The sequence below is a fragment of the Sphaerodactylus townsendi genome, linkage group LG09, assembly GCF_021028975.2.
Source record: "Sphaerodactylus townsendi isolate TG3544 linkage group LG09, MPM_Stown_v2.3, whole genome shotgun sequence".
Lineage (NCBI taxonomy): Eukaryota > Metazoa > Chordata > Lepidosauria > Squamata > Sphaerodactylidae > Sphaerodactylus > Sphaerodactylus townsendi.
Genome location: NC_059433.1, coordinates 92098442 through 92126059, shown reverse-complemented (window position 1 = coordinate 92126059; position 27618 = coordinate 92098442). Strand labels below are relative to the sequence as shown.

Here is a 27618-nt window from a genome sequence, read left to right as displayed (position 1 = left end):
TTGCTCTGGTTACACAACGGGGAGGGGGGGGGAAGAGGGCAGGGAAGGACTTGGGAGGCCGCCACCGCCCCAGATTAAGCACCTGGGAGGCCTGACCTGCTCCGCTGGCGAAGATTTGGTGACCGGGGAGTCGGGTGAGGCTCCTTTCGGAGAGAGGGGAGGTTGCTGAGGGAGGCGAGAAGTCCTGCCTGGATTTGTACAGCGCCTTGCACGCCACATCGGTATACACTTTACGCAGATGTGGGGGGGAGGGGGTGAACTGCAGCCAGGTCGGGAACTACTTTGTTCCTTATGGTTTGGATGACTCATCAGAGGAGAGAAGACACTCCCCAAAGTCGTAACTTAGAGCGGGGGCGGGGGGGGGGGATACCTGTACTAAGCAGTTTCTGTTCTCCAAATCGGTTCCCGTCTTTTAGAGTATTTTAGAAAAACAAACAAAACAAAAACAATGCAGGGCTGATTGTGCCGGAGTGTTTGCAGACGATGCCCCTGGGGCTTCTTTGGCGCTGAGCTGTGCCTTTCTTGGAGGCATCTGAAAATTGAATGCATGTTTTTAAAAAACATTGTGAGAAACGGCAAAGCCCTGAGCTGGAAGGAAGGAAGGAAGATGGACTGTCTTTTGGCCGAAAAAGAAGGAGGGCTGCTAAGTGGGTTTGGCCCTTCTTGCACTGAGGTTGTTGTGTGAGGCTGACGGCTAAGGTGGGTAAAATTTGCTCTCTTGCATCACAGTGCAATCTGAATTTCAATTCTATCCGGATCTTCAGATAGGTACTTTGCAGCAACTGTTGTGTGGTTCTCTCTCTCTCTCTCTTTGCAATCAAGTCTCAGTTGGCTTATGATAACTTCATAGTATTTTCAAGGCAAGAGATGTTCAGAGCTGGTTTGGCATTGCCCGACTGAACGTCATGACCCTGGACTTCCTTGGAGGTCTCCCATCCATACACCAGCTAGAGCCGACCTTGCTTAGATTCTGACATCTTGCAAGATCAGGCTAGCCTGAGGCTATCCAAGTCAGGGTTGTGTGGTCATAGTGGTGTTAAATATATATTGCCATTCATGTCCTTGCCCTAATGAGCTTAAAAACCAACACTTTGTCATAAGGGTGGCAAAAGAAGGGGAGGAATGTGGAAGTGGGGAGAAACCAGGAAGCATGTTTAGTTACACTATACTCATTATACCCTTAGTTACATTATATTCAGTTTCAGCAGCAGAGGTAGAACATGTAGGGTTGCCAGCTCTGGGTTGGGAAAAACCTGGAGATTTGGTGGATGGAGCCTGGAGAGGAAGAGGTTTGGGGAAGGGCAGGAATTCAGTTGGATGTAATGCTACAGAGGCCGCCTTCCAAAGTAGTCTTTCTATCCACAGAAACGGATCTCTGTCACCTGGAGTCTAATTCTGAGTCTGGGAGATCTCTGTGTCCTTAATGGAGGTTGGCAACCGTAGTGAAGAATGTATTGTCGAAAGCTTTCACGGCTGGATTCAACTGGTTGTGGTGGGTTTTCTGGGCTGTGTGGCCGTGGGTTTTCCGGACCACCAGACCATGGCCACACAGCCTGGAAAACCCACTGCAACTAGTGAAGAAAACCCACCACAGTGAAGAATGTTTGAGGAGGGTTTTGAAGGAAGTTGAGAAAGGTGGCATTATTTGAGGAGGATGGCACAGGCTAGTCCAATCTTGTTAGATCTTGGAAGCTAAGTAAGGTGGGTGCTGGTTGGTATTTGGTTGGGAGATTGCAGTCAATGGCAGACCACCTCTGATTGTCTCTTGTCTTGAAAACCATAGGTCATCTGCAACTTGGTGGCACTTTCTACAACCACATACGGGAAAAAGGGTAGAATTATGTGGAAGGACAGGAGACTTTGGCCATCTGAGGGTGGTTGAGCAGGGCAAGGGTGGGGTATATCAGGATATGAGATCAGAGATAACAAGGACAAAACTGTACAGGACCTTTGAACACAAAGGTCAGGAGTTTCTTTACTGGGTGTAGTTTGGAAGCCTCGAGAGGGATTTAAGAAAGGATTGCATCACTTGGTTAGAACATACCAGAGGTAACAATTTGGGTGGCAGAGGGCTGTATAGATTTGAAGATGGAGGGCTGCTGGTCAGCAGCACAAAACGGAGTAAAAAAGTTGCAGTTGTAAGAGATTAGCAGGGTTTTTATGATGAGAAAGGTTGCATTTTTGCAGAGATTTAAAAAATTAAGTGATGTGGCTTGAGGAAGGCTGAATATGGGCCTTGAAGGAGAAAAAAGTTGGGGATGAATCCAACCCAAGGGGTGAGGAGAGCAAAGATGTAAAATTTCTAGATATTTTAAAGCCATGGGAATTGGTTTGTTTTTAAGGGAACTGGTTTGTTTTTAAGAATGGAAGTTTTGGGGAATGAATATATATATTATAAATATATATGTAATCTTTATTTTGCTGGTGTTATTGATTGATTGATTGATTGATTGATTGATTGTTGTATTTATAAACCGCCCTCCCCCGAGGGGCTCAGGGGGGCGTAAATTTACGGCATAAATTAGCATATAAAATTATACTGCTTTGCTTATTTATGGAATTTAGAAATATATTTATGGAATTTATGGAATTTATAAATATATCTATGGCGTAGGCTGCTATAGTTTGTGCATACTTAGCCTAGTTGATCTGTTTGAATTGCTCATGAGAGACAGAAAGTGTTGCAAACTGCCACACCCAATGCTAATTTAGTACCTTTGCCATCTGAAAGGTAGGGGGGAAATGATAGCTAAAGGTGGTAAAACAACCTTAAGGAAGCATAATATTTTATTTGGAGAGAAATGGTCTGGTGCTCTCACAAGAGTCTTGAGGCATGTTTTAATATTGAGTTAAATTTAATGCTAAAAACACTGAACTCTTCAGCGGTGCATTATCATCATAGACATTTAGGCAAATTAACTGCGCTGATTGATTGCATGAAATTCCTATGCCACCACAGCAAACATAATTATCACATAAAGTATATACTGTAATGAGGTTTTGTGCCATTATTTTCACTATATGAACATGGGGACTAAATATACAGGATTTCCAGAACATTTACAGCCAGTGGGAGGTGGGAATACTTTTTATTGCTTCCTCACCGTTTTCCTGTTGGGGGAAATTGATGGGAAAATTTAAAATGAGTTGGAAATGAAAGTAATCGGTGTTGCAATAAACAAGATTTGGAAACATTCTCCTTTCCCAACATTCTCCTCTTGGGATTGTACATGTATAAATGTACCTCAGTGTACCATAGTCAGTCTTTGCTTTAGCATATGCCCGAGAAGCTAAAGGTGATTTAGTCATTTGCATTTAACTTGTGGATGATTTCTTAAATGGAAGCACTAGATAATGAAGGGCATAATAACCTCTGGTTCTTGTAGGGGCGGGGGAGACCCCACTTGGCTTAATTGGGGTTATGCCTCCTATTTTTATACAGCGAAACTCAGTTTTCGTTGACATCAGTTATAGTTGGTTTCAGTTTTCATTGGTTGCCTCAGATTTCGCCATTTTCGTCCCATGGCACGTGACCTCGCTGCTAATTTCCTATATATGGAAATCATTGTCTCAGTTTTCGTTGGTTTCAGATTTCGTCGATTGTTTTTGGACGGATTACCGACAAAAACCGAGGTTTCACTGTATTTCATTCTAAGCAAAGGATTGTCTGATGGGACAGGGAGAGAAGAAGTGGCAGGAAAGTTGGGACAAGGAAAAGGATACCGTGATGGGAGCAAAATGATTCAAGTAATGGGGGCAGGATGGAGGGAAGGGAAGCAGGAGGTGTGAGGGGGGGGGGGCGGAGACTTGGCAAAAGTACTGCAGCAGCAGGGTGGAAGATGAAGAAGAAGAAGAAGAGTTTGGATTTATATCCCCCCTTTCTCTCCTGCGGGAGACTCAAAGGGGCTTACAATCTCCTTGCCCTTCCCCCCTCACAACAAACACCCTGTGAGGTAGGTGGGGCTGAGAGAGCTCCGAGAAGCTGTGACTAGCCCAAGGTCACCCAGCTGGGTGTGGGAGTGTACAGGCTAATCTGAATTCCCCAGATAAGCCTCCATAGCTCAGGCGGCAGAGCTGGGAATCAAACCCGGTTCCTCCAGATTAGATACACGAGCTCTTAACCTCCTACGCCATTGCTGCTCCTGGATGGATCAGGAAACTAGCAAAGAGGAAAAAGGACCAGCATAGAGGCTTGGAGAATAAGGTGTATGGGATGGGCTTTCCTTGTCCAAGCTCCTCCCCCTCTCCATTCTGTGGTAGCACAAGGCTTGGATTTGAAAGCATGTCCTGTATTTTCAGCTCCAATCAGCACTGCGTTTACAGCTGAAAGCCCCCTTTTTTTCTTTTCTACAGAGGCCCTATCTACCCAAAAGATGATGAGGTGTTTATTTTATATATAACATAACAGGTAGGCCAACCTGTTAAGCAAGTTAACATTACAAATGTATTTGGCAAATATTGAAGCTGTGTGACCGCAGTCTATCTTTAGCACATTGGTTCTGTTTTTGTGCATGGAAATCCCATGAATGCTCTTGCAGCAGAGCTGTATCTTTGCTTCTCCACATATTGATATAGGCAATTCCAAAGTTACAATCTCATTTATGGAGTAACAGAAAAATTAAATAATGTGGGTGTGAGGACAAAATCCTGAGTCGCTGTCCATGTCAATTCTGAAAGGACTTGGTATAATCAATGATACGCTTGTTGAGGCTCAATGACTGAAACATCATTTCCAACTGCAAACAGTGCAACAGAATAGCATGATTCACCACATTAAAAATAGCTATCAGATCTAATAAAGTATCCATCTGCAAACAGCAGTCAACCCCCAGGGTAGGTAATAACTTCTGAGACCTGAAGCCAGATTAAAATGGATTTAGGACAGATGTATCATCCAGAAAAACCAGGAGTTCCCCCTGCCGCTTAATTTTCCTCCAAATGGATCCTTTCAAATAAACTGTATGATGCCTTTTGTCAAACCATCGTCGTCTTCTAACCATGCTCAAGACATCTTCTCACTCTCTTTTGGTCCTGTGCTCTCCCAAACCATGGAACAGGGTCCTGTTCGATGAGGAGAGAATGATTGTCCAACATATATTTTTTAAAGAGAATGATGCATCTACAGATAATCATGGTTTATTGGGGATCCCTGCATCCAAGGAAAAGGAAACCCAACTTAAGTTTAAAAAAGGAGTAGATTTTGGTTTCTTGTCCTGCTATTTTGAGAAACTCAGTTCCTTTTCTGAAATAGATTTTCCTTTGCCTTTTACTGAATGGGAAAAGTTTAATCTTGGAGGATATATTAGTTAAACAGTTACAAAAGACCCAGTTATTTCTGGATGGCTTTCAACACTCCATGTTGTGTTAATGTGCTTCATAGTTAAACAGAAAGTGGTCAGCCATCTAACAGGTATTTCAGTGGCCTTGGCTTTCTTCTGTTTTGTTATGGTCAGGGACTGGAATTTGTATGCTGGATTTAACAGTTTCATGAATGGAATTGAAGTGACTTGGCAGAAAATATCTTCACTCCTTGTTGCATGAGCAGAGCACCTCTATGAACGTGAGGTCACATCACACCAGAGACAAGAGTGGTTTCTTCCAAGTTCCCCTTATTTCTGTTGTCTCCCTGACTCCCACCTGTACTGCACAGCATGCTCTTTAAATATCTCTGACTCTCAGTAGTGGCTTTGGAAGGGGCTTCTGGGGAAGGGAAGCCCATTAAAAATATCTTTCATGAACTTGTTCTGTTAGTGGAAGCGTTAGATCCAAGTTCATCATTTGGGTTCCTGTTCCACTTCATATTAACCTATGTCAGTTGCTTTCTCCTTTTCTATACTTGCAGATGGCGGCGCAGTGTGTAACAAAGGTGGAACTAACTATTTCCTGTAATAATCTCCTGGATAAAGATGTTGGTTCCAAGTCAGACCCACTGTGTGTGTTACTTCAGCACACAAGTGGACAGCAGTGGTATGAGGTACTAGATGATTTTTTTTAAAAAAATGTCTTTATTTTTTGTGAGCTGCTTTTGGGGGGTTATGGAAAAGTGCTTGAAAAAGCATTAGAAGTGGAACTGCTTCTGGAATACACTTGATGCTTACTCGGTGTTGTATTTGCAGGTTGATCGCACAGAAAGGATCAAAAACAGTTTGGACCCCAAGTTTGCCAAGAGGTTCCTAATTGATTATTATTTTGAACTAGTCCAGAAACTCAAATTTGGGATTTTTGATATCGACAATGCAACTGTTGAACTGAGTGATGATGACTTCTTAGGAGAATTTGAATGCACTCTGGGACAGGTAAGTTTAATAGTTACTACATATTTCCAGTAGCCTTCACAAAGTTGTAACAACTGCTTCAGTCACAGTGAATGTGATCCTGCCCAGATGAGTATCATTTCGTTTGAAATCCTGATGTATGCCAACATAGAGTAGTCCTTTGACATAAAACGGGGGATTAAGTTACAAGGTGCATTTAAAACTGAAATGCATTCTCTTTTTCAGTCAGAAATAGAACTTAAAAATACAACATACAACTTCTCTACTAAGAGTCTTCCTGTGGAAAATTCTCTAAACATATTTTAATTAAAAAAAAACATATTTCTAATTGTAAAGAGGAATTTTGTATGGGCAGCCCCATCCACAGTGGAGGCGGTGGGCTGCAGCCCTTTCAAAGAGGCTTTCCAGTGGTGTGGAGAGGCTCACAAGTTCAACAACCTCCATGCTGCTGAGAAGCCTCAACGGGCTGCAATGGACTTACGCCAGCCAAAAAACTGGCTTCAGTGTGGATTGTGGCCTGCTGGTGCAACATTAGTCAGCCAACATTAGTCAGCATCTCCCCCAGCCCCACCCTTAGCTTGCCCTGCTATGCCAGTGGCAGAGGTGCAGGGACACCGCTGCAGCACCCTGCGCCACGTCCCACTGCCAGGGGAGGGTGACTCGGCCTCATGGCAAGTTCACTCCTCTGCCAGGATAAGTGCCTTGGAGAGGGTGAAACTGCCAATGCGGCTGCCCCACCACTCCCACAGGCGGACATCCCCCCCCCCCCCCCGGATGGAACTCTGTATGTTTAATTGCGTTTTCTGGTTTTGTCTTTAGCTTTACCTCTTTTAAACATAAGATAAGCAGACTGTTTAAATGTTTAATTGAAAATGAAAGTGAACTTAAAATTACAATGTTTGTCATTCATTTATGTACAGAAGGCAAACGTGCTTGTTCAAACTGTTTATGGATTAGTGAGGTCAAATGCACAGATTACACAATGTGTATCTTAACTCAGAGGTGTAATAGGTATAATAGCCAGTTGTTTCATCGACTAAGAAAAACATTTCCTCTGTTTGGAACTATTTGTGCATGTTCTGTTGTGTCTGGTTTTGCTAGTGTTCCTTTAGTAATTCTAGATAAACATTGACCATTACAATTTTCCTCTGTAACTGTTCTGTATTTCAACAGATTGTTTCCAGCAAGACACTCACCAGACCTCTTGTAATGAAAAATGGCAGACCGGCAGGAAAAGGAAAAATTACAGTATGACAATATTGTTTCTTTACTCCTGGCCCTTCAGATTTTGATCTTTTGATTTCTGGTTTTGATTGTACCCAAATGGAGCAGTTAAGCATCTTGAAACCTTGTTGAAGTGAATATGTGCTTGTTGAAGTGAATATGTGCATTTATTTTCTTTGGATTGCTCAGAGATTACACACATGCTTTTAACTTTATTTTTGTGGTCTTTTGAATAGTTAATTTACAGAATGATGATGTAGGGCTGGATCCCAATTAAATTTACTGATGAAAGGGGAAGGGCCATTTGCCGGCTACTGCTGACTCCTCTCATGCTGTTCCTGGAGGCCCTTGTCTCCCCAGGGACACCATTTTGTGCAGTTCAGTGGGCTGCTGCCAGGGTCAGGAAGGCAGGAAGGTTTTTTTTAAAATGTATAGTTGAAGGCTTGCATGGCAGAATCAACTCACTGTTGTGAGTCTTTCAGACTGGGTGAACATGGCATGGTAGCCTTTTCTCCTAACATTTCACCCACATCTGTGGCTGTGGTCATTGAGAGAAACAGATCTTACTGTGACATGCCTTTGAAGATGCCAGCCAAAGACGTGGATGAAACGTTAGGAGCTAAAACCACCAGACTATGGCCACACAGCCCAGGAAATCCAAAACAGCTAGTTTTTTTTAAAAGGATGGATTAATTTATTAGAATGATTTGAAGCTGCCTTTCGACCCAATCAGGGTCTCCAAGGTGGTGAACATAAAACATTTGAACATTTAAAAATAATATTGAAAATGGTAAAATAATTAAATAAAAACACACAAACAAAATTCCATTCCACTGATAGAAAATTTAGTTTGGCTCCAAAAATCTGTGTATTTGGTTCTTCATACCCAAAGTGTGTTTTTCAAAACAGCAGGCTGAAAGCCTCATAACAAACTTCCTTCTGAGACTGAAATGTATAAATCAATTTGAGGCATGAATTTGCTGCATTGGTTGCCAGAAGAGGCAGCTGCATTGGTTGCCAGAAGAGGTAAAGAATCTACTCAGTGGCTGGGCATTTAATGGTTTGAAATGCTTGAGAGAAGTTCTCCTGTGTAAAACTAATTTTCTCAAATGGGAAAAAGCTATCCCTGACTTGATATGAACACAAGCAATACTTCATGTGTGTTCATATGCTTGTTCTCCTAAGTCCATTACTAAGAACACTTATGCTTGTACAAGTGAAAGAAAATACAAAATTTACTCCCATAAGACCTCCTAGAGTTGTCACATCTTTGAGTCACTCATGCATACTTGTATTCAATTGCATTGTCTAAACATGATACATATTTGTCTTCTTGTCTATCCAGATTACAGCGGAAGAAGTAAAAGATAATAGAGTTGTCATTTTTGAAGTTGAAGCAAGGAAACTGGACAACAAAGTACTTGAGTATCTTTCTTCATGATAAATGATCACTTGTCTTATTTCAGAAGTTTGCTAAGATGAGAGTGGCTGAAGGGGGAAATTGGAATGCATTGTATTGTAGCACTTGGGATATTCAAGAGAACTCTTAAAATGCATCTTACAAACTGTATTGAATAGTATATTGTGACAGCAAGATTTGCCTATGAGTTACAGATGAACTTTATGAACTTTCCTTTATGCTGTTCAGTGGAATTCCGAATCAGGTTCAAGGTCTCGGTTGTAACTTTCAAGGCCCTGAGTGATCTGGGATCCTCATATCTGCGGAACTGCGTCAGCCCATATTGCCCACGGAGGATGCTCCAATCCTCTGATGAAAACCTCCTGCTGGTCTCTGGCCCATAGGACGTGCCCTGGCTCCAGCTGGGGCTTTCTGTGCCCTGGCTCCAGCCTGGTAGAACTTTCTGTTAGCTGACGCCAGGGCCCTGCAGGATCTTAAACAGTTCCTCAGGGCCTGTAAAACAGATGTTCCACCAGGCCTTTGGTTGAGGTCACCCATATGTCCCAATGTCATCTGCTGGTCCCCCTACAACAACAATAAACTACCAATACATTGTCACTCTGCATTGCCCTCTCTCAACTTTGCCCAATCTTGGACTGTTCTTAATGATGTTTTTGTTCAAGCTAAGCTTGGGTAGTCCTCATAGGCTTCAACTGTGCTTGTCATCTTATAGTGTGTTTAGTGGTATTTTATGTATTGGTTAAATTGTTTTTAAATATGTTTGTACGCCACCCTGAGTCCAATTTTGATTAGGAAGGGTGGAATATAAATTGAATAAAATTTTCAAAAAATCTGAACCAATGAGTTTCACTTCAGGGGAATTCTAAAAACTGAAATATTATTTTTGTGTGTAGCCAGGTTGGTCTGAAGCAGCTGAAAGCTTATTCAAGAACATCAAGAATAAAACTTTGTTGGTCTTAAAGGGGCCACTGGACTATTTTCTGAAATATTTTCAGTTCTATTGGGAACTGTATAATTTTCTCCCATAGATCTTTTTTGTTCTCCGTGTCCTCTTGGACTTTACTGATCCTTGGAAGGAAGCACTTCAATAATGGATCCGATCTCAAGTTTTAAACTGCATATTCCATACCCAAACAAATCTACTAGAATCCTGGTGTTTTCAGAAGATATGCATATCACTTAAAGACCCTATTTACCCTGTACCTCAACATGTTTCAGTTTCCTGATTTCTACTAACTGATTGGTCAACTGGGGTTAGTAGAGAGTCCAGATGATTGTATCACTTCCATTTGTCTGAATGCAAACTCTTGCATTCCTTGATCTTTCCAAGAAAAGAATCATATCGCTCTTGATGAAGTTACCACTGGGTTGTGGACCATGGTTCTGGAAAAGAGAAACATGAAAGTCATATGTGTTGTTGAGGCAGTTAAAATAATATATATATATTAAATATATATATTATATATTGCATATATATTGAATAATGCTTACACATATTAAAATAATGCTAGCTAATGCTTTTTGTGAAATATAATTCAGTAGAACGTGCAATTCTTGCAGGACTTTTTCAGAAAAAGTCATTGAAGGATATGTAATTCTTGCAGGACTTTTTTGGAAAATCTGATCCTTATCTGGAGTTTCACAAGCAGACCTCTGAAGGAAACTGGTTGATGGTGCACAGAACAGAAGTGAGTTAGTTTTTACTTTTTTAATGAGTTGAGCAAATTTGATTTGCAGCATACTGGTATAAAACCATTTGGCAACAACTCCACATGAAGTGACCAAGTCCTTATGCTTTTTGGTTCAATCACCAATAGTTATGTACAATACCATGTAATTAAAGCCATCAGAGATGGTTGTTCAACACCTCTACCCTATGAACTGATGATCTGTCTAAAAATACTTTGTATTTTGTTTAGGTTATTAAAAATAACTTGAATCCTGTCTGGAGGCCATTTAAAATCTCTCTCAACTCTTTGTGTTACGGTGATATGGACAAAACAATCAAGGTAACATTAAATGACTGCATTTAGTACATTTGCCACGCGAATGGTGCATTTACTATTTAGAATTAGTCTTATTTGTTCCTTTGGAATGATTTCAAAACAATGGCATCCCCACGGACATATACATCAGGAATAAACTGTGATTGAATGAGATTGGGAGTACATAATTGGCAGTATATAATTCCATTCTGAAAAAATTGGGATTGGTAATAAGTAGCAGTGTGTATAAAAAAAATAGGGAAGGAGTATCTTTTTTTTTGCATTTGAGTATATTGGAGCTGAAAAAAATTCACTATTACTAATATTCTTAAATTCCAGTATCTGTATGGTATTTAGATTCAGGTTTTATTTGGAAATCAAAATGTATTTGAATCCATTATAATGTATGGGGAAGTTATCCAGAAATCTGGGGGGGACGACTGTTTGCAGATCTGCTGGTGTCTTTGCATAGAAGTCCACCCAAGTTTCAAGAAGATTGGATTAGGGGATCCTGTCCTGTGAGCCCCCAAAGAATGTGTCCAAAGGAGGGTGGGAGGGAGGAACAGCTTTTTTCCCTCTAGGGTAAAAGCAGTGACACATGCCTGCAGCAGCCACTAGTCTGTGCCTCCCATGCCAAGAACCAACCCAAGCCCAACAGAACCAAAGCAGAGCCCAGAAATCCCAGAAGAATCACAACCTTATGTCAAACTAGACAATCCCAGCAAAGCCATATCAAACCAGAGAATCCCCACAAAACGAAGTCATGCAAGGGCTGGCACTTTTGCAAGGCCAATAAGACCAGTGTGTAACAGAGAAGCTCAGCAAAACCCAGGGCGAATGTAGCAGTGCATGCCCAACAGAACCAAGGTCAAACCAGAGAATGCCAGCATTTGTTTCACAACCAAGAGCAAACTATAGAAACCTAGCTCAACAATCTTAAGTGCAGACCACTTTTGCAAGCCCAGCAAAACCTAGAGCAATCCACAGAAGCCCAGCAGAACCATCTGAACCACAGAGGGCCACTTTTGCAAGGCCAGCAGAAGTAAGGGCAACCCACAGAAGCTCAGCCCAACATTTAAAACCACTAGCGTCAAATGTTTTTGTTTAGAAGAGTAACATCTTGTATTCCTTTTTCATACTAAAATAAACCCTTCAAGTAAAGTTCTTTCCATTTCTGCATGAGTGAAATGCAGTGTTATGATAAATCTGTTTGGTTTCATTCTCAGCTCAGTTGGAGCAAAATCTGCACCGAGAAACCATAAATTGGGTCTGAGGTATTCTCCTCTGGGAAAATTACACATAAAAACACTTTGTGATTTCCTGAAAAGTACTTTGCACTAATTTTCTGCAATTGATAAGGAAAAAATATATACTGTATTGTACTATAATTATTCATTAAACCATGCTTTAATATTTTGTGCACACGGTGTCTTATGTCGCTGGCCATATTACTGTAGTAAGTAAAATTACTTTTTAGGGCACAAGCGCCTCTTCGTGTGTTAAAATGATTGCTTGTGTATTCAGTGTTAATATGCAGAGAGCTTTCTTTGATCTCTTATTACATCATCTCTGTTTGTATTGAAGTGAGTCATTGAAATCTTCTCTTATTAAAGCAGGCATGTATTTATTCTCCTGTTCTGTTGTGACTGGGAAATGTAACTCATCCTTCAAAAACACATTAGCAAGCATCTAAAGTATAACTCACTTAGTGAAAAGAACTTTGGTTGTCTTTTATAAGTATGTTCTTAATAGGCAGTATGAGATATTTGCCTTCTACCATTCATTTTTGTTTACTCCAGTTTTGTATGCCTTCGCAAAAATCAAATCTATTTTCATACAACTTCTTGTGATAGCAGTTTTTGCATGTCATCTGCAACATTATCAGGGATGAATGCATGTGCATGATTGTTGATACTACTGAAGTTGTGTGTTGCGTGCAATAGCCCAGAGGATTGCAGTTCGTAACTTCAGGAACATTGTACAGTGATGTGCTTAATGTCAAGAAACTCAATACCATTTTTTAAAAAAAATCTGAGATTCTAAAATAAAAATTGGAAGACCCTATTAGATGTTGAGTGGGAGTAATAGGAAAATAACGTTCAATGCATATTTTTAGTACTAAAAGCCACTATGAGGTAAATATTAGTTCATTTAGTCTCACTGTCCTAGTAAGCAAATGGCGACTGAGAACCAGCATTGTATAGTGGTTGAGAGCTGTGGATTGCAATCTGGAGCACTGGGTTTAATTCCCCACTCCTCCACATGAGTGGTGGACTCTAATCTGGTGAACTGGATTTTTTTCCCTGCTCCTACAAGAGAAGCCTGCTGGGTGACCTTGGCCTAGTCACAGTTCTCTCTGAACTCTCTCCACTCCACTTACTTCACAAGGTGGCTGTTGTGGGGAGAGGAAGGGAAGGAGCCATTTTGGGACTCCTAACAGGAGAGAAAAGTGGAGTATAAATCCAGACTTTTCTTCTTATTCTGATACCTTGACAAGGATCTGTGACATTGTTGGAATCCATTAAGCCAAAATATTCAGCTCGTTTGAAAATAAGTGCTTTCTGTCTTAAATGGCAAAACAATACAGCTACAACATAGTTAATGTGAACATGCAGCAAAAGTGCCTTGTTCATAACTCTAGGCCTCATCCTGTCCCCAGTTTCCTTTTCCCCCTTAATCAGTGTGAGTAAAATAAATTAAACTGTAACACCAGTAGTATGATTAGACAATATTAAATAATGTTTCATTTTTAGGTTGAGTGTTATGATTATGACAGCGACGGTTCCCATGACTTGATAGGCACCTTTCAAACCACAATGTCAAAACTGAAGGAAGCATCTCGACAGTCACCAGTAAGCCCATGTCTTTCTTAACCTTGTTTTTTTTATTACAGTGAGGCATGTATCCATGCTTATTCCTTAGGCAGAAGGATGTAAACAGACATTCAAGTCTCTGCTCCTCCTCAAGCTTATTGACTACACTTAGTGTGGCCACTGTCTCTGGGGTTTGGTCTCCCATCTGTAGTAATGATACGGACCTTTCCTATTGGAATTTTGTTAAAACTGACTGAGAACATGTAAAGTGCATTGAGCGATTGGAGAAAAGTGCTAGACCATGATGGTCTTTAATTAATTATGTTCAATCTTATAGTGCAAATGAAGCTGAGTGATTTAATTTTATACTGCTTTATACTTTTCTGAATCACTTGGCAGTCTTTTTTCTGCAACAGTGACAGCAAATTAGCATCTCAGATACCATTAAAATAATCAAGTTTTAGAATAAATGTTAAATGTCATTAATTTAAAACACCCAGTTCTGCAAGGCATACAAAATAGGAGTAATGGACTGTGTTTCTGTTATAACATAGCATATGCTGCTTTTTCTTTCTTCTTGAAGAAGAAAATCTAACTTTGGTCAATACATGCAACAAAATGAGGTAGTCGACCTCTGAGGGATGGAATGGACCACAGCCCTTCAGTGGATCTTTCTCCCTTTGGTGCTAGGTTTTTTTCCCATGTGGAGGAGTGTTGTTTACATAGTGAAGCATTCAAAATATCAGTCCCTACTATCACTTTGAATTAGTACAATCCATTTTACTGCCTTATGATTCAGACACATCACCCTGCTACATCTGTAGATCAGATCTTAAGAATAATTTCCCTTGACTCACAAATTTTTTAAAATGTGCAACATTATATACAGGCATGAACAAAAATCAAACAATTTTTTCCCCAAAGATTTGTTTTATTCATGTGAGGTTTGACAATTTAAACTATTGCGACTAAAGGTGAGGGTTACAATTATGATGGTTTACTAAAATTCATCTATGTCAGTAGCAAGCCTAGGAACTCCAATAAAAGTGTTCCTCAAGTCAAAATTCAGCTGTATAGGAGGAGCTCCAGGAAGTTGGGATTTTTTTCAGATGATGCCCAGCCGAATTAGATCAAAGTCTTAGATCACGTGAAGGGAGTTATTTGCCTCCCACAGGCAAAAGCCGGTTAATTCGGTTTCAGTGGATGGTAGTTCAGGGCTAGGGGCAAAATATTCCACCTCGCCTTTCGGGAGGTCTTCTGCAAGAAAAAGAAGGCGCTGCTGGCAGTTTTGTGAATGTATCTTTGTTTCTAAATAAAAATTTCTGAGACTTTTGGTTTTGGGTGTTCTTCAGTTCAGAACTTAGGGAGTGGCTGACAAGTTTGCAAGCTGAATATAACAGAGGAAATCGTTCATCTTATCATAGAGTTTGAAGAAACACAATAGCCCTTTTAATAAAAAGGAGAGGATTTCTTTTGAAGCATGGATGCCATCTGAATAATACTGCAGCAGTACATGCTGTTTGTGGAAAATACTGCCAACAATTTTGCCTGGTGTTTACTAAGTTTATTTTGCTGGGCTAACTTGCCTTCCTGTTTGAGTGTACAAATGTACACAGAATATCTTAAAAAGGGTTCTTCAGTTTCTTCGAGAGTCTGAAGGTATGCATATTACTGTGGCATCAGCAGTGGCATCATTATATGTCTAATTTGTCATGTCTAATTTGTGAATCCTTCATGAATTAATAGCAGTGAGGGCGCAGATTGGCCATTTCATCAATAATCATTTTAAAGCACATGGTGTTGGTATTGCTACTTTTACCTCCATAATCTTCAAGTAGGGAACAGACTGCTGCTGCTTTTATTATATCGGTGTTCATTTGTATTTATTTTGGAATAGAAGACAATTGATGCATCATATTCTTCAGATTATGTTTTTTCTAACCGTCCAGTATAGATTGGGCAGGGGAGGGCAGCATGACCATGGCAGGCAGCAGGAGCTCACACTGACGTGTTTGCCCTCCCAACCAGCATAAATGGCACTTATGCTGGCCAGGAGGGCAAATAGGGAGGTGGATTCACTTCCAGCTGCTGCTTCCAGAGTTGTGGTGTTCTAACTTGTAGGCCAATGAAACGGGGGGGGGGGTCCCCAGAGGCGGAGCCGGGCTTTCACCCCAGGAACGTTGGCAGTGAGAAAGACGTAATTATGCCATCCTTTTGGTGCCATAATCCTGTTTCCCCCTCTGGAGAGCTTTCGGGCAGCTATGGACGCTTGCTTAAGATTACTCTGTAAACGTGTGTGATTTTGTGTTGCTGCTGTGCTGTTTTTATGTAGGTTGAATTTGAATGCATCAATGAGAAGAAGAGGCAAAAGAAGAAAAGTTACAAAAATTCTGGAATTGTTAGCTTCAAGCACTGTGAGGTCAGCATCTTCAAATATTACTTGAGAATACAGTGTCTGGCAGTACCAGACACATTTGCATTTGTATCAGCTCATTAGTTAAAAACATTCAAATTTGCAAAATGTAAACTTCAGTTTTAGTAAAAAGTTAAGGTGTCCTCCCTGATGGAACGTCTCAGTATACAGTTAAGTTTGTTCCTGTTTTCTCTAGATTGCACCCAGTTTAGGACATTTATAGTGTAACTGTTCAGTTCAATGAATAAGGCTTTCCAATTCAATGACATTCAATCTCTATAGAACTATGCAGTATGAAAGGTGAGCCAAAGTTAATGCACAGTAGTATTCTTAAATAGTTTATTGGTTGTGTCAAACTATATTTGCAAAACCTCTGTCAGTGCTAATTGTATATTTTCAGTGCAGTTAGGAAAGAGCAAGTCATTTCAGAATGGATTTCAACACTGATGCTGTGCTTGGGGGATGCAGTTCTTGTGTGTGGTTCCTGTAGTGACATGACATAGATTTCAGTCATTTAATAGAAAAAAAAGACTAAATAGAACAATGAGGCTAGTGCAGTCCACCAAGGGTACAGCACCCAGATATGGAGACATTCCCATAAATCATAGCAGAACCCTGTTACCACCCTTCAGTCTCTGTGAATTTGGTGAAAATCGTTTGCCCATGTTCCTGATAATCTCTCCCTACTCTATTGAGTCAAGCTCTGAGTTTGGAAGTGCAAGGACAGACTGTTGTCTTTGTAGCCCACCCCCTCCTGATACATCTACTATAACTTCAATGAATTTATTAATCTCCAGATAGATGAATCACATTAATGCTTTATTTTCAATTCCACTCCATTTCCCTGTCTAACATATTTTAAATTCAAAAATATCCTAATAGTTGAAGCTACTTGGCCTGTATCCAAAGCTAACTGGAGTATTTTAGTAAACACTTAATTTTTTTTCAGATGATCACAGAATGTACTTTCTTGGACTACATCATGGGAGGGTGCCAACTGAATTTTACTGTAAGTATCAAAGAGCTCACCTTTTCATCTGAGGAGAGAGGGCCCTAGCAAATTGAAAAGAATTGCAGTTTAAAGAGTGTTAATGATAAAGATATGGCTATAGCAAACTTCTCACACAGGAATATCAATAACTTGAATCATTGTTCTCTTGACTGAGAAGTCACTAGATACTGAACAAGAGGAAAAGCATAGACTATACATGCTGTGTTCACTGGCTCCATTTCTAACTTGCAAAGAGAAATTGGAGAATAGGAAGCTTACTGTGCTGAGAAATGCTTCATCTAGTTTAAAGGATAGGTGTTGTTTAGGAGCACAGGTTCTATAATGGCAGAACCTACAGCTGAAAATAGGGGTGGGTGATGCAGTGTGCTACATCCAGAAAAGGACTTTACATTTCACTTTAAGTTGATAGCTGTGCGATGTCTGCAAGATGAGATGTATATAAATAGCCTATTTTTAGTAGTAGTGTTTTTTGAATTGCTTGTTTCTCTGAGTGGTTAGACTGTTAAGATCGAGTAGATGGGAAAATCAGCTTTGAATCTCTGTCCTTCCGTGGAAGCTTGCTTGGTGAAATTCGGCAACCTCTTTTCTCTCATGCACAACAACCTCGCATGTTGATTGTTGTGAGGGGAGAACAATGTTGTAAGTTACTTAGATGTCCGTTGGAAAAGAAAGCTGGGGGGGGGGGTGAGGAGGGGGAACAGGGTGATTGGAAGGGATTATGTTGCCATCTGTTTTTGTAGTACTCCTGCAGTGTATTATTATTAGGCATTATTGTTTAATTTTTGTAGAGCTCTGTTTTAACTGTTTTTATGAATTATATTTATTAATTGTGAGCCGCCCCAAGCCCCTGCGCTTAAAGGGCGGGATACAAACTTGAGTGTGTGCGTGTGTGTGTATAATGAATAAATATAGGCTGAGTAACTCTGTTTAATCCTTCTATTGCCTTGAACTACTATTCATTAATGGGGCGCAAAGTAAGCCTTAACATATGGATGTATCCTTTAACAGGTTGCCATTGACTTTACTGGCTCTAATGGAGATCCTCGTTCTCCAGACTCCCTACATTATATCAGTCCTAATGGAGTGAATGAATACCTGACTGCAATTTGGTCAGTGGGGATGGTTGTTCAGGATTATGATACGTAAGTTTCACAACTGGTCTTATTTCCAAACTATTTTGTAAATTGAAATAATAATAAGCACAAACTATACTTATTTCAAAATTTCTTTCTTGTTTTTCACATGGCTGTGCCAGGGATCTTGAATTCTGGCTTTGTTATCTATGTATATCTGGTATTCCTTGTCTCAGTCTTATGAGGAAATTGGCAACCAGGAACATTTGCAGATGGCAACTGATAATCTTCTCTCTCAGTTCACTAGTGGTCTGGTTTGCTCAGGCTTACAATTTATTAAGAAGAGAAGAAGAAGAGTTTGGAATTATATCCCCACTTTCTCTCCTGTAGGAGACTCAAAGGGGCTTACAATCTCCTTTCCCTTCCCCCCCCCCCCACAACAAACACCCTGTGAGGTGGGTCAGGCTGAGAGAGCTCCAAAGAACTGTGACTAGCCCAAGGTCACCCAGCTGGCATGTGCAGGAGTGCACAAGCTAATCTGGTTCCCCAGATAAGCCTCCACAGCTGAAGTGGCAGAGCGGGGAATCAAACCTGGTTCTCCAGATTAGAGTGCAAATTGCTTTCTTGGTTTAGAGTGCACCTGCTCTTAACCACTACACAACACTGGCTAACATAGCTAATTGAATTGACTTCTCCTTGATTTATTGGTCAGTTTATGTTTTTGGGACATTGCACTTGCTAGTCATTGGGTTCTTTACCATCAGCCTGTGGATCAATCTGGGTTGCTCCAAAGTGTCTCTTAAGAGTGGTTCTGGGTGCCTGGCCAACTTGTGTCTTAGAGAATGGGAAGGAACAGAGCCTTATCTCGGCCATGTCTTGGAATTCTTGCATATGAAAGAGATAGGAGTGTCTTGGGAGAAGTCTACTAGCTGCCTGGATGTCAACAAGTGGAGAATTGAGGGAGCAAGACTGCCTTCCCTCAATCCCACAGGTTAGCTGCTCTTCATTCCAGAATCATGATCTGCTGGACCATCCAGCTGATGTTCAGTTTGTCATTCCTCTTTTGATGTGGCCTCCTTAGAACAAGACGATGGCAAGAATAATCTTCTGTGAAAAGTGTTGATTTGATCACTCGTTGTGTGGACACACCAAATTCTTGCTTGCATGAAGGGAAAGTTATTTGAGTTCTTCTTATAGATGTTCTAAGATGTGTTTAATAATATTACTGGGAACAGATTTATGGTTCTGATTTGCAAAGAGGTTGCAATTGCAAACTTATTTACAATTATGTTCTCCCAAATTTTCTTTTGCAGAGACAAAATGTTCCCTGCTCTTGGGTTTGGTGCTCAGATTCCCCCTGCATGGCAGGTAAATTATATGTGGGGACAAGTTTTGGGAGAGGGAGGGAATGAAAGCTATCTAATTAGAAGTGGACATATTCAGATTGCATACATCTTCCATGTATTCACAGGTATCACATGAGTTTCCATTAAACTTTAACCCATCAGATCCATTTTGCAGTGGTAAGTTGTTTGATACGTTAGGATGAGAATGCAAAAGAATATCCTGAAACTTAATAGCTATCTAGTCATACACCACTAAGGTTAGCAGCAGTATAATGCTGCAGTCTGGGAAAAAACTTTCCCTATAGTGACAACTGAAGCATTTCTTTCTTTATTTAGAAAAAATATATACTGAGACCTGTTTGACAGTGGTTAAAAGATGTTAACAATGCAATGATATCTTAAAGCCAATAGCATAAAATACGTGGCGTAAAATAGAACAAAATATCATCAGCAAAAATCATCAGCTGTTTGAAAAGAAGTATAGCATAGCTGGATGAAAATGTGCTGAGGAATTCCCATTTATTTCAGGAATCCAAGGTATTGTGGATGCCTACCGGGCCTGCCTCCCACAAGTGAGATTGTACGGGCCAACCAACTTTTCCCCAATAATAAATCATGTGGCTCGGTTTGCTGCTGCAGCTACACAGCAAAGAACAGCCTCTGTGAGTACTTCAGTCCCTGCCCCCACCTTATTCACAGCTCCTAAATTTCAGTCAGCTGGAGCTGGAAGGGGATTATTGATGACCATCTGTTTTAACCTTCTGGCATCATACATTGTTTTAATGTTTGTACCGGTAATTTTGGATTTTAAAATGTTTCATGATTGTTTTATAGATTACGTTGTAACCCGACCTGAGCCCTGTGGAGATAGGGTGGGATAAAAATAAAATAAAATAAAATAATGGGCAGGGATGGAGTTGCCAGACTTGACAGCCGGTTGGCTGTCCTTGGTGGTGGTTCAATGAATGCTTCACTCTGTCGGCTGCCTGATCATTGTACTCATGTGGGCATTCTCTTCTGAGAGTTCACAAGCACAGATAACTGTTCTGTGTTTGTTACGACAAAGCTAATATTTGATTGTGTTTTAAGATCACTGAATGAATCTTTGCCTTGCAGTCTTTCGGACTTCCCCCTTTTGTTTGTCGTGCTTGTCTGCAGACCTCACTTAATTTCCAGAGTATAATTTTATTTCCTCTCTTGCTTGTTCCACAGCAATATTTTGTGCTCTTGATCATCACCGATGGTGTGATCACTGACCTTGATGAGACCAGATCTGCCATTGTTAACGCAGCCAAGCTCCCCATGTCAATCATAATTGTCGGTGTTGGAGGGGCTGATTTCAGTGCCATGGAGTTTCTTGACAGTGACAACGGTGCTCTGAGATCTCGCTCAGGAGAGGCTGCTGTAAGAGATATTGTTCAGTTTGTGCCATTTAGACAATTCCACAATGTAAGTACTCTTTCCAGTAACACTGACTGATTCTGGTCTCATTGTTGAATACAGTGGTTACATGTCCGTGTGCTGTGAAGTCACAGCTAATGTAGGAAACCTCATCGGGTTTTCAAGACAAGAGATATACAGAGGGGGGTTTGCCATTGCCTGCCTCAGCTGGGCTGAGCGAGTTCCGAGAGAAATGTGACTGGCCCCAAGGTCCTTCTTGCTGAGGATTGTGGAATCGACCCCGGTTCCCCATATTAGAGTCTGCCACTAACTACTACACTAGACAGGGCTCTCAATAGTATTATTAATATATTGTGACCTTGGTGCACATTTAATCTCCCCTGTAATACAGGGATTGAGTTGCTTGGAAATGGCATTGTGCTGATTAAATTGTTGATTGGGTTGATTAAGTTGTTGATAGGAAGAACACTGTTGTTTCTTAAAAGGGTACTTCCATTTTTGTGTAATATAGTTCTCCCATTGTGGTCAAAACGATGTGGAAAGAAAAGCTCATCACATACCTCAGAGTATCCTACTGAGTCACACAGCCTATGTAAAAACATAATTTGATGATGATAATGTTGTTATGTATCTACAAATTCGAGAAACTAGAAAGCAGCTGCTTTCAAGGGAGCTCTTTTATTATGGCCTGCTCTGATTTGCCTTAAATCCCACAACAGTCTTGCCCACATTTAATATTCAATGTTCACTCCCTGTTAAAAAACTGATTTGGCCATTCAGCAGGGGCTGATGGGAATTGTAGTCCATGAACATCTGAAGCGCCAGAGTTGGACACCCCTGAATTAGACCATTTGTTTTACCTGACTTGCTGTTACTTGCTTGGGTGACCTTCTGTAAGGCAGGAGAGAAGAGAAATATTTGTTCTTTATTTCTAACACCCAGCAGTTTTTGGTTATATGTTAACTTAGTAGTTAATAGTTTGCTTTTATTACTTCTTTATGTAGCTGGTTTACTTAATAGGAAAAACGGAATCCATTTATAGCATCTCATGCTTGAGTCTTTAAATACTCAAGCCTTGTCCTTGGAGTTACCGTGCAGGTTAAATTATGTATCTGTTTCAGGGGAAAAGGCTGAGACTTTAGACCTGGAAGAAATCATACTAATTAACCAATCTCAGCTCCCTAATTTTTGTGTTGCAATATAGCACTGGAGAGTGTGAGTTTTTATGGGTTAATGTGTAAGGTTATTGTCTCCAGGGGTATTCCGGTTTCACTTTATAATATAAGCCACATAAATGTCAACCACTAACTATGTGGCTTTGGGAGAGAAGTCAGCTCATAATATTTTCATGTTTTTTCACAATAAAGGAGGGCACTTTGTTCCAGCTGCACTGAGGTTGTTCCAGGCTAAAACCCTGGCACACACATGGGACCTTTCTTGGACCTCCAGGAACTTGTTTTGAGCCCCTATAGTGAATTCAATATACATTTATCAGAGCCTCCCTTCCAATTCCCAGATGTGTATCAAATTCTGTCATTCATCTTAAGATACCACCGTGTGAATTAAGTGGAGATCAGTCCACACTGTACAAGTTACACCGAAGGAGGCTCGCAGCAATTACTGTCTACTTTCAGTTGAAGCATTTGTTATAATACGTGTCCAAATCCACAAGCAATACAACAGTACTGCAAGGTATCTGAAAATCCTGTGTAATACAAAGCAAAGATCCTGTGTAGTACAGTAGATGTCACTATGCTAACTGAAACCTGGATGTGTATCGGTCTTATACAAGCTTCAAGGCTAGTTGAACATAAATTCCATATGGCTGTGCTTCCAAAATGTACAATATACAGTCTCCCTCAAGGACATTTTGCAGCAGCCAGAGTTTTCAGAACAAACTGCAGTCCCCGATGGTTTCAAATCACTGCTGTTCATACAAACTATTGTATATTTTGGAAGCACAGACATATGCAATTTATGCGTGTCTGGGAGTGGGGGCATCCCCCTCCCTGGACGCCCACCAACTCCAGCGGACCTCCCTCACACTCACCAGCTCGGAGGGGGAGGCGGGCGACAGATTGCAGCTCTGAGGACTCTCCGGGCCTCTGGAGCCATCAGAGGACTCCAAGCGACCTGACCAGGGAGATGGGACCAACACAGGACCACCCAGGCAGCAGCTGCTGGCAGAGAAACCCCAGACTCTTGGCAGCCAGGTCCGCCCATTGCAGATCACAGCAGGAAAGAGCGAGCCGGGCCAAACCTTGGGGCGGAGTTCGGAGCGTCAGGGCTGGACTGAGTGGTCCAGCTGTGACTGGACCAGTGGGTGAGGGGGAGGGGCTGTAAACTCTTTACCTTGGCCGTAGGGGGCCAAGGGCATAAAGGGGAAGTAAATAGGGAGGAGAAGTGGTTGGTGTTTGGGAGAAAGAGGGAAGGAGGGTAGGAGAAAAACGCAGGATAGAAAAACAAATAGTTGAGACGGTGGGGGAGATAAAGGGATGGATTGTAGGGAAACAAAGAGAGCCAAGGCAGAGAGCAGAGTTGGAGAGGTCTTATAGGGCTCTCAGCTGGAGGGAGGGTGGTGGAAGAAGGCAGACCAGGGGAGGCTTCTTCTCTGCCACTCTGTGGCTGAAACCTCTGGCAGGGTTGTACCACTCCCCTGAGACTGGGTGAGCCCGGGGATTCCAACGCCCGGCTAAGGGGCAGAGGGAAGGCACCTGAACCCCAGCCTGGGGTCTTGCAGGGGGGACGAGACAATGTTCAACTAGCCTTGAAGCTTGTATGAGACTGTCACACATCCAGGTTCCGGTTAGCTTAGCAGATTTTAATCATATTACACAGGATCTTTGTTTTGTATTACACAAGATTTGTATCCGTGTTATTAGGATTGGTATTTCAGATACTTTGTCGTTCTGTTGTACACAGCAATGGCTGTGTGCCTTCTTAAGTGTAATTTCTATTGTGTTATTTGCCTTGAGATAGGCTCACTAGAAGCTGAGACAAGGATCTGTCTTTCATCCTGGTCCTTCTGCCTCAAAGGAAATCTAAATCCCCAAGGCCTTTTCCCTGACCTTACACAATAATTTCCAGTGAAAGTGTCTCAAAGTGGAGGAACAAAATGTCTAGACTTCTCTCCACACAAATTACTCAGGCTAAGCAGAGACCAGGAAAAAATGCACCTTAAAACAGAGAGTGGAGGATATCGAGAGATAGTCCAATCTAGCTAACTCCCTAGCTTTTTTGTCTTCAGAAAATAAAAGATACATTTTCGTACCAGCTGCTTATCTCTCATATCTAGAAATTAATACTACAGAAGAGCAGTTATCTTAGCAAGATGCTTCGCTCTATCAACAGCAGTAGCAGAGAGTAGGTATACAAAAATCCCTAGATCAGAAAGGTTATGTCCGTTCCAACTGTAATCAATGGAAAATGTCTTTTTTCACTGTCTGTTCTATAAAGCCACTTGATTCACGTTCACCCGTCCATTGTTAGATTTAATTCCAGCTGGATCTGAATCTGAATGGGTCAAAATGTTCTTGTCTAATGAGAAGTCGCAGGTCCCTATGCAAATTGCAAAATTCTGTGCATTTATGTGTAAAGTGATCATCAGGTAGCCAACAGAAATGTCCAATTGAGTAATGATATCTTAGAAATTTAATTACCTATTTAATTAGACTTTTCTTTTTATGTCAAGTTTTATATGATGGGTTCTTTTTATACAGAATACAGTTCTTATTCCGAGTGTTTGAGGTTTTAAAATGTCATTATTTCATTTGTATGTCTGGTGAGTAACTGTTTTAATAAATAACAGCATTCAACCAGCTTTGAACTATGTACGCAGCAGCTGGCCAGCACACGATATGGATAAAGTGCGGGTCCATATGGGCAATTAAATTTTGGTTGACGCTGTGCTTCAAGATAATCTCCTTAAATCCTCAGAAACTTGATCACATGCGTTCTATATCTGCGGGTGCTTGAAACTCCCCCCCCCTCCTTTTTCCCCTCAGGCTCCCAAAGAAGCTCTAGCGCAAAGCGTCCTGGCAGAAGTGCCTCAGCAAGTGGTGAACTACTTCAGCATGTACAAGCTCCAGCCTCCGAACAATCCTGCTGCAAAGCGAGATGGGAGCTGAGCAGGAGACACACAGATCAGTATCCCAGACACCTGTCTCAGTGCTGTCGAATAACCGTGACAGAGCAGACACTCTCCTACATTTGTTCATTTCTATTCAGTATTGCCAAAGATGCCATTATGTTTACCAGTCCATTGCTGGACATTTTTTTAAAAAAAATTATAACATGAGAGTCATGAATGATATGTGTCTTCAGGAGGAGCAGAGCAACTGCTTTCTTTCTTACTCTCCATTTCTTTGGCTCCTTCACATGATATACACGACAAAGCACAGCGACTTCCCAGCAGTGATAAAGCAAGGCTTTGCACAGGTTTGGAATGGCTTTGCAATACTTATGTTGTGGCCATTTTAACCTGTACCTTAAGAGAACCTTGGTTGTTCAGAGCTTGCGTAAGCTTAGCATAAGCCATATAAAATGTCTAGTCTCCCCTTAAGGAGAAAGTGTAAAGCTTTAAAACTTTCCTTCATTGTGTCCCAGTGACCTTTTTTTAAAATTCTTCTGAGCCATTATTACCTTTGTGAAATAATTGACAAATGAGTATAATACGGAGGCGGGAGTTGCAGTGTACTCAGAAATACAGATAAATCATATCTATGTATAAGCATAATTCGTTTATAGAACATTATACAACATTGTCCCCAGGTGATAACCTTTTTGCTGCACATGTACATTTTTGCTTCAACTGCACTGAATTTACTGAAAGTTAAGTAGGATTTTTCCACATATGGCATGTTGCGAAAATAGGTTCGGAATCTGAGTGTGCAAAATGATAGCATGTGACTTGTGGACCATGAAACACACTCTCTCACTCTGTCTCACTCACACACACAAGTAGATATTTCCATTATGTAAGTAGACAGAAATGGGCCTGTGTGCTTCTGAATCTGTATTGTCTGCACCCTTGAAAAATTATACTGTATTGGTTTAGGACTTTTCTGCCATTTCTCTTCAATTGTGCACAATTGTACTGGATTACATTACTATAGCTACAAGAATTATTTTCTCTTTTTTGAAACCAGTTCTTTGTTTTGGTCTTTGAAGGTCATTTCCCCCATGTTCTTTCTCCTGCTTGTTTATTGAGTGCAAGGAAGCATTTACCCCACTCTACATTTCCTCATCTTAAATGCATATTTATAGATAGCTCATGTAAAGGTTTTCTTAAAAAATCCGGTTGGGATCCCAACTAATTTGTCTGCTAACAGCAGACACTTCTTTCTGTTGAATGGATCTACCACACCTCATTTGTTCACTGTAGCTCATTGATCGCCTCGAAATCCTGTTCCTGGGAGACACTCAAGGACATCATAATGGGCAAATGGGTGGAGTCTGTGGTGTGAGAAAGAAAAATTGGCAAAACCCCTCCGCCCTCACGCATAGCTGAGTAGGTCCAGACCGTCATCTTGTGTCAAAATTATGTCAGTAATTTTATGTCGGTAAAAACGTCCATGTTTTTATGTGTATTCTGATGCTGTAAATTGAAAGTGATTGAACAGAGCTAAACTTGTCTGTAAACTGTGTCATAAAATAAATCATGTGAACTTGATATCTGTGTCAGTAAAGCAGGATCTAGGACATGTATCTTTGTCTTCATAGTCTGGAACTACTAACTTCGTTGTCTTTTTAACCTTAATATCATGCTAAAATATCAGCATGTTGGTTATTTGTGTATAGATAGAACCTATGGACATATTTACAAATGTCCACTAGGTGCTAGCTATCATATGTGCTATGCCTTTCTCATTCTGGAATTGTGCAGAGTTCATCATTGACTTCTATACATATTGCAATTTGTCCATTGTGAATAATCTAAAATAGAATCGCTTAATAAAACAGTATTCCTAAAAGGCGAGGCGCAGGGGAGGCACACTTTCTGAAATACTAAGAGGAACAATATCAAAATTTGTATTTTCTTCATCTCAACAGCATTACATTGTTGATGGCACATTAGCACCACCTTGTGGTAGAATGCAATTACTGGTATTTTGTACTAAGAAGGAAATGGATTTTTGTTTGTTTGATATTTTCTAACAAAATGTTGCTTTTTATTGGTGGAGGGAATCATATGATTTGGTATTTGTATTATAATATTTTATATGTTAGACTTTTCTTTATATTCAAAGTTAACTTCAAGTGAGACTATTTCTGGTGCCATACAACACAAATTTATTAAACTTACATCTCTTTATATCCTGCAGTTCTGCTGTCTTCATTTGTCACATTTTTCTAACATTTGTCACATATATTCTAACATCTCATAAGGCATGTATAGAGAGAGACAGAAGAATTGTGTTTCGTTTCGTTTGGATCCCTTGCTCTGTCTGGTGTGCTAAAAATATGCTTGTAAACATTTCCTTTTTAAGAAATACCTTTCAACTTCGGATAGTGCTAGTGGTTCTCTGTACCCCATAGATCTTCAATGTCTTGGACATGCTATTTTAAAAAGTGGACTCCAGGAGGGGTAAATCTGACAGTTGGCAAGTGGCTGTTCCTCCAGAATTGCACCAGGCAGTAAATTGTCCCCGTGGTGC

At 40.8% G+C, this 27618-nt stretch overlaps 1 protein-coding gene across 3 annotated transcripts; it reads left to right on the top strand.

Annotated features, from left to right (window-relative positions):
• Window positions 1–10: 10 nt before the first annotated feature.
• On the top strand, window positions 11–27275 carry CPNE3 (copine 3). Of its 3 annotated transcripts, XM_048508485.1 has the most exons (17): window positions 15–221; window positions 4354–4408; window positions 5843–5974; window positions 6117–6296; window positions 7449–7523; window positions 8845–8916; window positions 10524–10607; window positions 10839–10928; window positions 13658–13756; window positions 16050–16136; window positions 17080–17139; window positions 18151–18284; window positions 19529–19583; window positions 19687–19738; window positions 20090–20223; window positions 20774–21010; window positions 24967–27275. In XM_048508485.1, the coding sequence occupies exons 3-17, from the start codon at window positions 5843–5845 to the stop codon at window positions 25087–25089; spliced, it is 1614 nt and encodes a 537-aa protein (XP_048364442.1). In that variant the 5' UTR covers window positions 15–221; window positions 4354–4408; the 3' UTR covers window positions 25090–27275. The 3 variants fall into 3 exon arrangements, with proteins under 3 accessions (XP_048364441.1, XP_048364442.1, XP_048364440.1); XM_048508484.1 differs by lacking the exon at window positions 4354–4408 and having other exon boundaries at window positions 11–134; XM_048508483.1 differs by lacking the exon at window positions 4354–4408.
• Window positions 27276–27618: the final 343 nt, after the last annotated feature.